Here is a 15872-nt window from a genome sequence, read left to right on the forward strand (position 1 = left end):
TAGTTCATTTACATGACTGATTTTATAACGCACACATCAAACATTATTAAATTTTATTTAAAAAGAGTTGAAACATTCCGAGCCGATTCTAATGTTAAAATAATTGACGTTTCAAAAGTGCGTATTACTATCGACTTAATTAAAGATATTTTGAATTTTTTAATTTGGATTTAATACAGTTTTACTCAAAGACTTGCCCATCGAAAAACTCTACTGTTCTACACATTTTTTGCCATTAAAATTGTCTCTTGTTGGTGGGTTATCGCTGTTTAATGAAATGTCCTATATATAACCACAACTACCAAATTACACTCAAAGTGCATAATATTACTCTAGCCTAAGTGACAATTCTCTTCATATAAACATGAAATCTTCTATCAGCAGTAAACTTAAAAACATCATCAATTAGACATTACCACAGTGCCCAATAGAATTCTTAGCTTATCAACTAGCTCTGTTTCTTTTTTATTTGAAGAATGTATCGCCCACCGTAGTAAAAATTTATCTTTAAGCATAATTTTATGATTAATAAAACTCATACTTCTATTCTTAATTGTCAAACATTAGTGAACATAAAAAATTGTAAAACAAAAAAATTTAGTTTCTTTAATTAAATGTATAATTTTTATAATTTATTAACATTAACAATAAAATTAATATTTACACAAGTAAAAGATAAAATAATTATTTACATAATTTACAAGTCTCCCAAGACATGACAACACAATGTATATGTGTATTTAAAATTGATCCACATTCATATAAACAAACATAACAGTGTCTAGTAATATAGCAATATTAATATAGTACCCGGCATTTGACTTGGCATGTCAAATTGAAGAATAACATTTACAGAAAAGGCTAAATTGGCTGTGTTCAGTTTTGCAGAATATGGTCTTTACCATGCTAGCAGCCAACAGTTAATATAAACATATGAGCTTTATTTTAAGGCTAAGCTATGTATAAAATCCGTAAATATATATATTGTTATTTATGTAGCGAAAAAATTTATTCACACATGTATCATTTAATTATTTACCTATTTAAGGAAATGTATGCTGATGGCTACAACACAGTTCATAACTAACATTAAATATTCTGTAATTTTAAAATGAATAAAATTTTCGGCATGCAATTCAAATATCAAAAGTACATACAAACTAATACAAATAATTTAACATCAATTTTAATGCATACATGCCTTATACAAACAAACCCACATTGAAACATTTTAATTTAAAACTGGTTTTATATAAGAACACTGCATTTGTCAATCATTGTGCAACTTCATTGGGTCAGTAAACTGAGCTGTCAAAATATAAAATAGAGCAGGGGCTGGGACTAAAGATAAATACCACAATTCTCTAAAACCGGTGAGCGATAATATACCATAGGCATGCACCAACCAATGCCCAAGCAGTATAACAAGGTTTCTTTTGTTAGAGATGGATGACATCAACAATGCTGGGGCTGATTGATCAATCTTGATTGAGAAATGTGAAGCTGAAGTCATCATTGATATTATAATAACTATATAAGGGTATGAACAATCTGAAAAACAAAAATAGAAACTGTCACTTAAAGTTATTACCATTATCATGTGGTCTGTCACAGGAAAAAAAACCTAAATTTCCAATTAATGGAATTTCTAAATAATTGATATACTTGGTCTGTATGCCTGTTTGTGCAAAATATTTTAATTTTGAACTGGAAATATGTGACCAATAATAGTTTATTAAAATTAATATTTTCCTCAACTAAATGTTGGTCGAGAACAAAAAGAACTTTTCTATAGTAAATATAATAATATAATTCTATAGTAAATAAAAAAATGATCTACAGCTGAAATTATGATGATGTAGTTAATCAAATTCGAAGTTAATTACTTACATATTAATCCCGCAGCAACAGTATGTATAAGAACAAGTATAGGATAAAAATATAAAGCAGAGTAGATGGCTTTCTTGCCAAAGTTCGGAGTTTGCCATGTTAAAATCCATGGCCTTAGCAAAATTGTCATCAACAAACTAAATGCATAAATAAGAAGTACTATTGTATACCTGCAAAAAATGTAATGTTAAATGGTGACGTGTTTAATAAAACAAAGGCACCTTGTTTTAATTTTAGAACTCTTAATAATTTAAACTTATCCTTGTTTTACTTTCCAAAAACTTGTGCTCCAAAATTCAAAACAACTGACTGATTTACATTGTCAACAAAAGCTTTACATCAAAGTGGTGTAGTATTATAATCCTAATCAATTACAATTTGCTAGTTATTTTATATTCACACACAAACCTGTTTATGTGTGGTGAAAAAGGACTGTGTAAAAAAGTATCACTTACAAAATATCTCAAAATCTTAGGAAATACCCACAAACTGCTAAGACGTCCAACCATTATTCTTTACGGCCTGACAATACACAAAAAATTTTATGGTCAACTGGTTTGATTGAATTTGTCACTTGAAGATTCTGTATCAGTCCCATTTAGACTTTTTTCAGTTAGACTTTTGTTTTACTGAACACTTCTTATCGCAAAACTCAGATATTCAAGATTCTACTTACAATCCTTTTATCTTAATAACTATCTTCCAATTTGATTGAAAATTTCATGTACCACACAAAGCAGGTTTGAGTATTTAAGTAGCCAAGACAAAGCTCTATCACCAATCACAATCCTTTACCGCTAGGATACCACTGCTCAGTATATATATGCTCAGAATACATATCTTAAATTAATAATTCGTTATAAATTTAAAAAGTATACTAACATATATATTCATTAATAGGCCCATAAAATAACCATAAACTGTAAAAAAACACAAATTTAATTTGCTGTTTAAGCCTCAACAATGGAAAGCATAATAGGTAATAGTGGAAGCTTCACCGGAAACTACTACCTTGCTTCTCAAACTAAGGAGCACTTGTAAAACTAAACAAAATATTGAATTTAAAAACTCTATACATCACCACATTATTTATAGAAGTACTATTTCTTTTACAAAATGTGCCTAGTAACTTCACAATTCTTAGCAATTTAACTTTTACAATTATATTATTAACTTACAATGGATAAACTGCTTCTTGGGTACAATGTAATGTTTCTTTATAATCAGGTTGTGGGTTATGAAGAAGTGTATACCAATCCGAAAGTGCTTTTGGTGTGCAAATATATAAAGCTATTGAACCAGTTGGAGGTAGGACTAGCAACGCCGCCAGTGTGCCTGTCACTATCTCCGTAAATGCACATACATGCTGTACAATAAATGCTGTTTTGCTGAAACACAGTAACATATTAAAAAAAAAGATTCTGTCAAAATTACAAACAGTCATTAGTTATTATAGAAATAAATATTAAATCTATATACATGCATTATTTATTATAAGCAAATAAAACGTAAATGTAATGTATAATGTGAAAGCAGATTTACCTTTTGCCTATAGCTATCATATCGATAAAAAACCAATGCAAAACCAGTGGTAAAAGGACCATAAATCCTAGATACTGCCAATCATATAAAGAAGGCTCATCAATACAAGGGGTACAATAACTTGTATCATTTGTACGATACCCCCGAGGACAAGCACTACATTCGCTCCATGTACCGTCTTCTAACTCTGTGCGCCCGCAGTACAAGCCGGGGCAGGTCTTTACCACTGACATTTTTGTATATATATTTTTTTAATTTAACGTCCGACGAAGTTATATAGAAAACTTTAGCTTATATTTATAAACAAACTTCGAAACATAATACTGCTATTCTAGCGATGACATCTAAACGTCAATAATATGAACTGACGATGACATTAGGCAAATGATTGGATACACTGAGAGATATTGTTTACTAGGTAGTATAAAATAAGCTTCAATGATCGGAAGTATTTTTTTTGAAATTGGTTTTCAAGTTATTCCTATTTTTAGGCGTAAAGAGTAGTTTTAATTTGAAGATAAGTTTATAGAGATTACATCGAAATTTTACGCAGATGCAAACATTTTCCTTACTTTAAAAAACAATTATAATTTCTGTTTCAGTATATGTTGATTTTTGACAGAATAAAACACAGCTATAGGGTATAATAATTTTATTCTAAAATATCAAAAAGCAATGTTCAATTTTAGTGATACAACATAAGAATCAAAATTACAATGCTTTAAACTTTCCTTCAACTATAGGCCTCTGTAACAGTCGCCGGCGTAGATGTTTTATTAAGCAACGCACAGTCATATATGTAACAAAAATTATAATGGAAGAAATAACTAGCAAGACTGTAACAATATCAAGTAAGTAATATTTGAAAAAGGAAATTCCCACGGATGGCGAACGAAGAAAGCGGGCGCCTCCATGACGTAACACGTATTCTGTCCACCAAACAGCCTTGTTAGGTCCTGATAAATATGGATCGTATGCCATGTTTTTTAACTTAGACATAGCTTTTTTGTACCTGTGAAATTAAAAAATATGCTGGTAAAACTCGCAGGATTCTATGTATCAAAATATGAAGAAGAGATGTAATTGATAACCTTAATTTTAGCAAAAGAGTTAAAAAAGTATTTTTGAATAAATATGTTGCACCAGCGATGTGCCCCGCCCACTGCTACTTCAGATGAGCAATTCTTCGAACTACATCGATGATCGTGGTTCTTCTGCTCATTTATGATTACATTTCACAGCGAAACTCCAAGCATAGCCCACTCCATTGCTCTTTGTGTGAACTTGATGTTATAACTACTCTTTAATAAACATTAAAAGCTAGATATTCCAATACCTGTCAAATTATATACTTCCTGGTTTAACGTAATAAAGCGTCTGTATTAAAATGTCTTACTTTTCGTTTACAGCGACGGATGTAATTGTTGCTTTCAGCTCATCCTTTTCCAAATAATATGGATCCACAATTTCTCCAGCACCATACTTGGTCACTCCATTTATGAAAACTTTTTTAGACTTTAATATGGGGAAACCAATGATAGGAACTTCATAAAAGATAGCTTCTTCTAATGAACGAGACCCGCCATGTGTAATAAAAGCTTTCACATTTGGATGAGCTAAAAATAACGTAATTAAACTTATTACGGAAATTTGATGTTCATTTAAATTTTCCTATTATGGTATGATAAATTTGGACAGTAAGTTCATATATAATATCACAGACAACTAGGAGTTTTTTTTTAATTATGAGTGCTGGATGTTTTGAACCATCTAGCTTTTTACTGATGGACATGACTCATATGTTAAGACAAAAAAAATAAACAAAGTTTTGATCAAAAGCTGAAACCATTAATTAGACTAAAATTTCTAACCTAAAATTTCTTGTTGAGGGAACCACATTTGTGCTATTACATTGTCAGGTTTATTAATCATGGTCGTATTCCCTATTTTCCACAGTATCGTATAAGGTAGTTCTTTAAATGTTTCCGCTAATATCACTAAAATTTTAGGATTCAGTTGTTCAGACTCTTGTAACATTCCTAGGCTGAAGTATATTACACCATTCGTAGCTGAGTCCATCAGCATTTTCAAATCCTGAAAACACAAAAATGTTATGGCATTAGAATTTAATTTTTTTTATAATTTGTTTAATTTGCTTGGTATACATAAATAAATGGTTTACATAAATTCTTTCAAAATTAGATACCTGGGGAAGTGGTAGCCCGGGCTTGAGATGTAAGCGATCTGTATAAATAATAGCAGGAACTGTCGGTCTATTTCCAATGATGACTGGATTGCCCGCAACAAACAATAAATCAATATCGTATTCTACATCTAGGAGGCTTCTCTTTAGTCCAAGAAGCTTTTTAGCGGCAACTTCACATAACGGTAGATAATAATTGTAATATTCATATTTAGTTTCATAATACCGTTTAATTTCATGAAGTTTTTGCCAGTATGACATATTGCCGTGGTAAATTGTATTTACGTCGGGATAAAAGATTGGATGGTTTGGATTTCCTTTGGCTTCATACTGATGAATTTTTCCGCTTGATGCAGTAATTGATATATGCGGTGCTTTATATTTTTCTGCAACTGCATACAGTATCGGAGTATCGGCCTCTGTGATCACTAAATCGAATTTCACGTTGGGGTTTATAAGTAAGGCAGTCATTTGCTTCGACATGAGCTGTGCTATGGCAATTTTAATAGAGAGTTCGTTTATGGCTCTCAAACGAGGAAAATAATCATCGACGTTAGACATTAGCATTTTGTATTCATCCCAAAGCGGTGCCGATTCTGCCCCGACGTTTATTTCAACTATCTTCTCGACATCAGGTTGTTGGAAATGTCCTGGATACGGAGTCATCACTACTGCAGAATGTCCATTTCTTACCAGTTGCGATATATACCCTCTGTACACAAAATGATCTGAAAATGACAGGGATGAAAATAACGCCAGTATAGTTGCACATTCTGTAGATTGTAAGAGATAGAATAAGAGCACCGTGAACACTTTTCTTGACTGCATTTCAGACCCCACACCACGTGACCGTACTCTAAAACGTTCACTAAAATATTGCACGATGGCGAAGACATTAGTAACTTATGTATACAGCTGTTTAAACAGACTGTACGATTATATACGTAACATCACGCTGAAACAAGGCCAAGGCACAAGAGAAAAATGAATTGACATCTTTTAATAAAATCTTTAGTATAATTATCGCTATTCAAGTAGTCCCTTTAAATAATTACAAAGATACAATTGTTGAATCATAATAATGGTAAAAAAGAAATATATGTATGCTTACAATTGGATTTATTACACCTTTCTTTTTCATGAGTTTTATGAATAAACTACTTCAACTTTGGTCCTCATTGGCAACACTCACTCAACGAGCCAAAGGGTAATGGAAGAAAAAAATGATGATGGAAAGGGTTGTAATCCAGATTTCTTTACGAGATCGAATCAGGAGCGAGGAGATTCGTGAATGAACTAAAATAACAGACATAGCCCAACGAATCGAAAAATTAAAGTGGCAGTAGACAGGCCACCTTGGACGCAGGATAGACGGCCGCTGGGTAAGATTAAGAAGTTTCTCTCTTCCACCTTCTGGCAAGAAAATCAAAAAAATACGGCATCAAAGATGAGGACTGAAATTTTTAATCACCTAAAAGACGATAATAAAATAAAAAAAATATTTCCGCACACTTGTTAATAAATAGCTGCATGCAAACACATTACGCGCTTTACTAACGTTACATACGCGTCCATTCCTGGCACACAGTGCAGCGGTACCAGCAGATCTTTAAAGTCTAGTGGTAGGGTTGCTAATAACAGACAATCACCCAATATAAGTCTCTTACAGAAGATCCTTTTACTTTTCCACTAAATAAGTTAATGCACATTTTTTATTTAGATATTTTAATACCAAAGTAAACCACGGACATAAGCTTTTGGCGGATTGTTGGAAAATCTGGTTTATTTTTCCTTTTTGGGGGAATCGTCTAGTCTGTTCAAGATACCCTGCCCTCTGGTGGAAGTTATGCAATGCATGCAATGCAAAGTATAATGCAGGTAACCAGACCACTGGAGTGTTTACTCCCGTCTTTTACTTTGGCGAGGAACTTTGGAAACCTCTTAAAATTGTAAGTCATATCGCTGGGTTAAGGACCTCATCTCTGAAAAGGATTTGCCTTATTTTCTTTTTGCGTTGATTTGGTTAACTCCTTTTGAAACGATAAAAGTCATTTTATCTTTAACTAACAACCACAAACAAGATATTGCGCAATGTCTTTTCAATTTATGCAAGGGACCTATATTTTAACGTAAAAGTGATATCGAGTGATAAGGCAGATAGTAACTAACCACGAAAGGTTTAAAGTCCATATTTATTTATTTAAGTGATCATTATACACATAAAAATATTATTACGAATTTATGTACATTATTACAACTTAGTTGTCATCTTTTTCGATGCAAGTAATTGATATTGTTAAAATGTATCATTACTTTAATCGTGATTAATCGTGATAGGTAATCACCTGATTTCGGATTGACATTGATTTATGGGACACTTGTATAAGAGTCTATACATAACGGACATACCTTAACCCTTATATGCATAATGATGAAAAACTGCAACATACCACTTTGCATGCAACTGTGTACAGTAAATACATAGTATCGTATATTTGCAACATAAGGTTTTTAAAAGTTAAGTAATAAAAGTATTATATATATTGTTTTTCTATTTTTTCCTGCATTGTAGTGTAACCTGCAAGATATATATCTAGATCTCTTTTAAGTTTAAGATATATGTTTAGTTTTTAAGTATAAATAAAAGTCATGCTTTTTAGGGTTAAGACCCGATCATTCATACGGAAGTTGATACGTTACTTTTAATTCATACAAACAATAACCTGCCTTAGATAGAAACAAATGTCAAATCACCCGTATCCATGGTAACGAAGAACAAACGATTTAAGTTTTGTCATTTTATCAGTTAGTTTGAGGAGCGGTACATTTTTGGAAGGCTTTTAAAGAATTCAATATGGATAGAGATATAACTAGTTATTCAGTCGAAGGCCGTATCGGAGAAGGGGCTCACGGTCTGGTGTTTAAAGCACGTCATCTATTAACGGGACGCGAGGTCGCCTTGAAAAAAATTCTAATTAAAAACCTGGAAGATGGCATACCTATAAATGTTATGAGAGAAATCAAAGCGTTGCAACTGATGCGATGTAAATACGTTAGTACCAAACGCTTGTTTTTCCTTATATTGTAATAACGATAACATTGTCACAATATATGTCTTTTTATTCGTAAACTTTATTAACAGCCGCCTATTTCCTAAATTTGACATCGTATCTTCTCTGAATCGACATTTTTTATCTGTATTATAAACACTTATATATGCTCATCGTCATTTCACCCGTATGATGTCCATACCTGGGCATAGGCGTCCTTCATAAATTTTCAAAAGGACCGGCCGGAACCGGGTGCATCCAGCGCCTTTACAAGGTTGACTGTCTACCTTATGGGTGAACATACTATACTGCGATTGCTTATCCGTGGTGTTCACTCCAGAACTTTAAGAATCTAATGACCATCTGCTAATATAGGATTTTGTTCCCTACAATATGATGATCTAATATTATTATCGTATAAAGCAAACACCTAAAAGAATACTCTGTGTCCAACAGTGTTTAAACTGGAATATATGCATTAAACTTGTTTGTTCATTTTATATACGTGTTTATTTGCGTAAGTAAAATAAGTAAAATACTTAAATCTGTTACATAAAATTTAAAATGTTGGCAGCTGTTTACAGCTGGTTACAATTATGCCATTTTTCACTGTTTTTGAATTTGTAGCAGTAATTTAATTAAAAAGTATTTTTTTTTACTTTTTTTATTGATCTTATAATTTTTTTCAGATTATAAAATTGTACGACATGTTCCCACGTGGCATGAGTTTGGTTCTGGTATTGGAGTATATGTGTTCAGGTTTATGGGAGATGTTACATCATAATCAACAGGAACTGACCATACCAAGAGTTAAGGCATATGCACAAATGCTTCTGAAGGGCACCCGTTACATGCACGCCCACTACGTGATGCACCGGGTAAAGTAGTTTTAATGCTTTCTTCGCACGGTATAAAAACTGGTCTCTCTTCGGTTATTTGGGCTATGCTCGGGTTTACTCTGCAAAATTAAATCAGGAACGAGAAGGTCCGAAGACGAACAAAAATAAATGACATAGCCTCACAGGCCCTGAAGTTCTGAAGTAGATACCACAAGACCAATAAGCACGGTATATGACGTCCACCCCAAGGTGGACAGTCCGTGATCAATTCGGAATAAATATTTATAGTCATATTGTAGGTCTAGGGAGGAGACTAATGGAGCCTGCCTACTGCCATATCAAATTGCCTGTGGGATTCTTCCTAGGGCTGGTCGCTCTTGAGGCAGTAACAACACCAAGTCCGAAGTAGAATTGTGTATATTCATTCGAGTTTCACCCGTATTTATATCAATATAATTAAACAATTTTATCTTTGTGGAATTCCCCTTTTCGATACGCCGCTGACGATGACGCAATGTGGGCAACTGTATGCCAATCTGCTGGACTATCTTGTGTACTTTAATGCGACGACGGATCTTCTCATTGCTAATTCGATTAGGTAAATTTTGAGCTTAGCTTTGTTAATGAATCATTGAGTGAATTTGAAGCTGTGGGTTTGCCAATGAGACCCAAAGAGAGAGACCGCGTTTTAGTGTTACGGCACTAGAATTGGATTCAATGACACTAATTTTATAGAAGGCAAGTTTAGACTTCGTTGATGATATTTAATTAACAGAGCGTTTTAACGTATTGTCAAGCAAATATCTGCTTATGTCACCACAATTATTTATTTAAAAATTCGAATATAAGATTACTTTAAGTACACTTTTAAATATTGTGAAAACTTTTACAACTAACCTTCATTGATTTTGAACGTTTTTTTTATCCCGAAGGATTTAAAACCAGCAAATTTACTAATAAACCACGAGGGAATACTGAAGATAGCCGATCTTGGTCTAGCGCGTCTCTATTGGCCGGATGGAGGTAGACCATACTCGCACCAAGTAGCAACAAGGTCATTCATTAATTTTTGAGCCAATTGTTATATTATACTTAAGTTTATTATTTATTTTAAAATTTTTAATTTTACACTAATGCAAGAGATGCCATAACCCCGTAAAACATGGTTGATTAGAACCGCGTTATAGGAAGTTTTGTACGTGTTATACCTTAAGATGCATGTCATGAGGCTTACATTCACTATAATTTCTATATTAATAATGGTTTTATAATGTTGCATTAATTATAACAAAAATTAAATCAATAAAAATTTCTTAGTACAGAAAATAACGCGGTAAATCCTCGCACGGGTACATAATGTTACACGAGGAATTTGAAATCTCTGAAAAATACATATATATATATATATATATATATATATCGCTTTTTAGATTCTACAGTGTCTTGGTTAAAATTGATGTAATCTATAATTTTGTATGATAGATGCTCGTATTCGCTTGATGTATGTCAAAACAACTCTTTAAATAACCGCATAAAAAAAGTCTGCTAAATGTTGATCGTGGGATGAATAGTCGCTTCGTTTAGAAATCAGTGTTTCCGAAAACATTTCTTTGACCACTGACAAGGACTCGTTAGATAGGTGACAAGTGACTTCATCTTGCTGAGACCATATGTTACGATTGTAGCTAGCAAATTCCAATGGCATATATGTCAAAAACTTCCGTAACATTTTCACAGTCAGCAGAATTATCACGTCATTCCAAAATGCCTTCGAATGACGTGTAGCGAAGTAAAGCGCGAAGCTCAAGACTGCTAAGGATAGTGACGTACGGTGGACGCCCTCTGCCCCATCACAGGAATAAATGATAGCAGAATTACCAGTACCTGAAGAGGTGCAAGAATCCTTAAAAAAAATTGGGGCCCAATGATTCTTTTATCTAAAATTGCAGCCTATGCGGTATCGCACCTTCGGGAAATGAAGTAACTTCTCGTGTTTACCATTGGAAGTTTCTCTGTTACAATGCCTGCAATTCTTTTTGTTTATTCAATGATAAATATATTTCAACACTTATACTCCTGTATGTGTATGTATATGTTCTACAGGTGGTACCGTGCTCCCGAACTCTTGTACGGTGCGAGGTTCTACAGTGAGAAAGTTGACTTGTGGTCTATTGGTTGCATTATTGCAGAGATGATTACTAAACAACCACTGTTTGCGGTAAATTGTTCAATCATACGGTATTTATTTTAACACAAGTAAATTTACAGTACGTCCATTAATGTAGCAGATATTGGCTAACGTTACGAGGAATGACAATTGTGTTAGCTACAGTCCAAAATTCATTCTACAATGGCTTCATAAAAGTACAAAATAATATAGCACTTATTCTCCTACACATATATATATATATATACTTGTCGTTGATTTATCGGAACTCTTGAGATCAAATAGAAACCACCTAAATTCGTTTCTTCATTCCTGCTGATAGATAACAAAATAAGTTTTATTCTATAGTTAAAAAGCACAATAACTCAAATATTGTTACCCCGGATATTTGTACATCTGGCTGACGGTAGGTAAAATTTTATAATCTTACCTACTATATAAATAATTTGATAGGAATCTTCACCAATTTGATCTTAGACTGGCATTCAATACCCTGTTAATCACTTATTATTTAGTTGGGCTTATTATTTAATAATAATAATGTCTTTCAAGGTTTATATTTAGTAATAATTTTAGGGAGAATCGGATATTGAACAGTTGGCAATAGTACTTCAGCACCTTGGTACGCCCACAGAGGAGACCTGGCCAGGTCACACAAAGTTACCAGATTACAACAAGATCACGTTCCCGGAATCTACACCGACACCTTGGCAAGATCTTCTTCCTGACGTCGGACCCGAAGCGATAGACCTCGTCAGATCTTTCGTACTCTACGACGCTAATAAAAGAATATCAGCCAAAGATGTAAGCGTCAATAGACTACTTAAAAAGTGAATTCCATCATCATCATCATTAAGCCATCAGATTTCCACACCTGAGACAGCCCCCTCCCCCTCATAGATTTCCATCAAGACCAGTAGGAAGGGGTCAAAAATCCAGCATATTCTGACCATAACAAAGATGTCTTCACCTTGTGTATACATATACTAACATACAGCTTTAAATCTTATTATTCCCTGACAAAAACGATAACAGACGATGGACATACAGGATGCTTGGTTATAGATATAAAAGCTTTAAATAGGTGAATGTATAGCTCATTTGTCAGCAAAAATCTTTAAATCTTTTACACCTATTTTCAATCTACTGCATAGTGATCTGAAATCAAAGAATAAAATTATTCTGTCAGAACAAAGTCTACAGGTGCAGATAATAAACTATTATTAATATGTAGTATTATTTCTGAAATTATCATTTTTGGATAAGGTGTACCATACAATAATGTCAACAAATGAGTTATTCATCACCCTTTTAAAACCTTTTACACCTATAACCAATATGTAGTATATATATATAAAGTACATTTAACATGCTCTGGATTATCTTCACGTAATTATTTTAATTACAATGAATAATAAATTACAGGCCCTCAGACACACTTGGTTCCATGCAAATCCATCTCCGGCAACCATGGAAGAAATGCCTAAACCATACTTCAATAAACCAAAGTAAATAAAAACAAATTATCTTTTTAATACTTTTATTCCCATGAAATTACTTAAAACTATTTGCATATTTAATATAATACAAATTAAAAATGAATGATTAGAAGTGAGAATTGTACTTTTATATGTATATGCACCAAATTTGAGCCAAAAATTTTGAATATGTTTAACATAAAAATTTGTTTACAAATGCATAACTGTTTATTAGCATCCCGTATCATAATTAAGGGATAAAATTAATTTAAGAACATTAAACGGTGCAATTGTATGATACAATGCAGGTAATTTTAACTATGTAAATTTGAGTATCATTTTCAATAAATTTTAAAGAAACAAATGATTTCTGTTACAACTACACTTCCAACACAATTGGGGCTATTAAAGCAAATAATTGTTTCTATATAAATTATTTAAACTATCAAAGAGATCATAGAAATATACCAATTATTGAATAATGTTAGTGAAATGCGTATTTTTACTATCTTTATTCTATGATATTAAAGTCATGAAAGAGATGAGATAATTGGATGCTTATTTACCTACAATAATATTTCGGCTAAGAAATCATAGAGACTGCTTCAATAAGTTATAAGTACACAGGTCTTTTTTAAGGCATGCAAATTCTCAAACATTGCAGGTCCATTATTTTTTGCACCCCATCCCCACCTTAAGCCACCGTATCTTGTGGGATAAATTTAAGTCACATTTTAATTTTTTTAAAAAACATTGCCAAGTCAACCAAATTTCTTTTTACAAATTCCAACTATTATGGCTATTTATCGATTCATCAAAAAAAACATGGTACAATAACATAAAATCAAATCTGAACATACAAACAGATATAGATATATTGTTCACTAGATTATTTTCTAGATTGCTCCACAGTAAGGCAAGAGGTAAGCTTTAGGTAAATAATCATCCATATACTGATCACTCCATGTACCTCAAAGATATAGTTAACAGAATAAAAGTAAAACCAAGTTCCTAAATCTTTCTAAATTCAGTTTAAAATATCTTAAAACCAATTTAAGATGGTGACATATAATATTTGTTGCTTCTGGTTGTTAAAAAATGATTTCCAGAGGCTTTATTAATAGCAATATCAATTTAAATATACTAGAGCAATTTAAAAATATACACACGCCCACTATACACTATGCCACAGCCTTTATTCCTAATTGATTAAAATGGTAATAAACAACAAGTAAAATATGACATTAAATAAGACATACAGTGGTTGCAGAACTGAATGTATGAATTTTAATTCACATTCAATTTTACTATACCTAGAAACAATGAGAGTGCCGATTGGCAGTTAACATATAACAACTGAAAAATGGTTTACAATATTTTCACCAATGATTTTATTTTTAAACCACTTAACATTTAATGGTCAGCCTTAATACCACTATTGGAATAGCACAGTAACAAAGTGCAATTATAACATTTACCTTAATTAAAATTAACCTATTTCCTGTTTTTTTTTAATATTATTTATAAAAGTATGGCCCAACACAATATGAACAGCTTTTACTTATGTATACAACCAGAAGATTAAAATAACTTAATTTGCAAACGACGTATAAGTTATTAAATATGTATAACATTAATGCATGTATCAAGTCATTTTAGAATGAGCTGTTTCATATTTAACACAATTATGAAATAATTTCGAAAAACAGCAACGTGCTGTAAAAAAATTACATCATAAGATCAAAAGATTATTTATTCTTCTTTTGACAGTTGAAATATACTGAAATGTATTAGCACAAAAAATATTTGCAAAACAGAATGGACACATGTATGCAAATTATATGCTATTGTGTATTACATAATACAAGTACATGGCTATTTTATTTGGATTCTATTTCAAATCACCAGTTTTAGTGTGGTTTCAATTAAAACTTTAAACAAAATTACATGTAAACTAAAAAAGAGCAAAATTTAAACTTTGGCAGGAAACAGTTAAACAATCATAATAAGTCGTATTTACGAACACGTTCATGCATTTTTTTAACTATTTATATTAAACTTCTCACACATATTCTGATAGACTGAATAATGTCAGAAGCTATGAAAACTTTTGGTTTACCTTGTAAAAACATTACACTAAATATTAAGCTAAGCCATATTTATTCTATATTTACATTAATATAATATTTACATCGCTCTATAAGAGCAAGCTATGAAACCTCTAATAATTATGAGGTAATGTCCTATTTTCCTAATAATTTTATTATTTACGGAATATACTTTATTTTATTTAAGGCAAATTTATTATGATTGTTACGGAGAATTTAACACAAAATGGGCTGAATGTAAATCTAAAAAAATATTAAAGTATTATTCTCAATGGTTAGTTTAAATGTCAACTAATTGAAGTGAATTAATACTTAAACTATTAATTTAGTTTACGAGTGTTGAATCTATAATTTATTCCTGCAGTGTTTAACTATTCCAACATTGACAATAATCATGTCTGCAATAATGTGTCTACAATTCACTTGAAATATTTTTTACATTATATCTTAATGAGATTTAGCAACAACAAAACAATGATTGATATATAAATAATTACTAATATATTTATTTAAAGATATGACAGTGTATGTATCAGAATAAAGGAGACTCGACGGTAGAATATTCTGATCTAACAACCATGCTACAAATATTTCA

The 15872-nt window shown here is 31.9% G+C and overlaps 3 protein-coding genes across 3 annotated transcripts; 1 reads left to right on the top strand and 2 right to left on the bottom strand.

Annotated features, from left to right (window-relative positions):
• Positions 1-705: 705 nt before the first annotated feature.
• LOC137919897 (JNK1/MAPK8-associated membrane protein) lies at positions 706-3766 on the bottom strand. The gene is made up of 4 exons (XM_068763118.1): positions 3433-3766; positions 3069-3278; positions 1891-2060; positions 706-1551 (listed from the first exon to the last, which is right to left on the bottom strand). The coding sequence occupies exons 1-4, from the start codon at positions 3663-3665 to the stop codon at positions 1271-1273; spliced, it is 894 nt and encodes a 297-aa protein (XP_068619219.1). The 5' UTR covers positions 3666-3766; the 3' UTR covers positions 706-1270.
• A 377-nt stretch (positions 3767-4143) lies between these two features.
• LOC137919731 (UDP-glucosyltransferase 2-like) lies at positions 4144-6484 on the bottom strand. The gene is made up of 4 exons (XM_068762900.1): positions 5639-6484; positions 5304-5526; positions 4829-5048; positions 4144-4444 (listed from the first exon to the last, which is right to left on the bottom strand). The coding sequence occupies exons 1-4, from the start codon at positions 6461-6463 to the stop codon at positions 4144-4146; spliced, it is 1569 nt and encodes a 522-aa protein (XP_068619001.1). The 5' UTR covers positions 6464-6484.
• Positions 6485-8489: 2005 nt separating this feature from the next.
• LOC137920077 (cyclin-dependent kinase 20-like) lies at positions 8490-13203 on the top strand. The gene is made up of 6 exons (XM_068763309.1): positions 8490-8687; positions 9375-9563; positions 10457-10578; positions 11628-11742; positions 12268-12495; positions 13117-13203. The coding sequence occupies exons 1-6, from the start codon at positions 8490-8492 to the stop codon at positions 13201-13203; spliced, it is 939 nt and encodes a 312-aa protein (XP_068619410.1).
• Positions 13204-15872: the final 2669 nt, after the last annotated feature.

The sequence above is a fragment of the Battus philenor genome, unplaced genomic scaffold (assembly GCF_028537555.1).
Source record: "Battus philenor isolate CCGP_79_NKW_IND1 unplaced genomic scaffold, ilBatPhil1.0.hap1 SCAF_17, whole genome shotgun sequence".
Classification (NCBI taxonomy): Eukaryota; Metazoa; Arthropoda; class Insecta; order Lepidoptera; family Papilionidae; genus Battus; species Battus philenor.

Bases quoted from the DNA above. Each gene is read 5' to 3' on its own strand.
- LOC137919897 (XM_068763118.1), bottom strand. From the start codon at position 3,665: ATGTCAGTGGTAAAGACCTGCCCCGGCTTGTACTGCGGGCGCACAGAG. The intron at 3,279-3,432 runs GTAAATCTGCTT...ACTGTGTTTCAG, and splicing joins ATGATAGCTATAGGCAAAAG to CAAAACAGCATTTATTGTAC. The intron at 2,061-3,068 runs GTAAGTTAATAA...CATTTTTTGCAG, and splicing joins CAAGAAGCAGTTTATCCATT to GTATACAATAGTACTTCTTA.
- LOC137919731 (XM_068762900.1), bottom strand. From the start codon at position 6,463: ATGCAGTCAAGAAAAGTGTTCACGGTGCTCTTATTCTATCTCTTACAA. The intron at 5,527-5,638 runs GTATCTAATTTT...TTGTGTTTTCAG, and splicing joins CCGGGCTACCACTTCCCCAG to GATTTGAAAATGCTGATGGA. The intron at 4,445-4,828 runs GTAAGACATTTT...TTAATTTCACAG, and splicing joins TCCGTCGCTGTAAACGAAAA to GTACAAAAAAGCTATGTCTA.
- LOC137920077 (XM_068763309.1), top strand. From the start codon at position 8,490: ATGGATAGAGATATAACTAGTTATTCAGTCGAAGGCCGTATCGGAGAA. The intron at 10,579-11,627 runs GTCATTCATTAA...TATGTTCTACAG, and splicing joins TCGCACCAAGTAGCAACAAG to GTGGTACCGTGCTCCCGAAC. The intron at 11,743-12,267 runs GTAAATTGTTCA...TAATAATTTTAG, and splicing joins CTAAACAACCACTGTTTGCG to GGAGAATCGGATATTGAACA.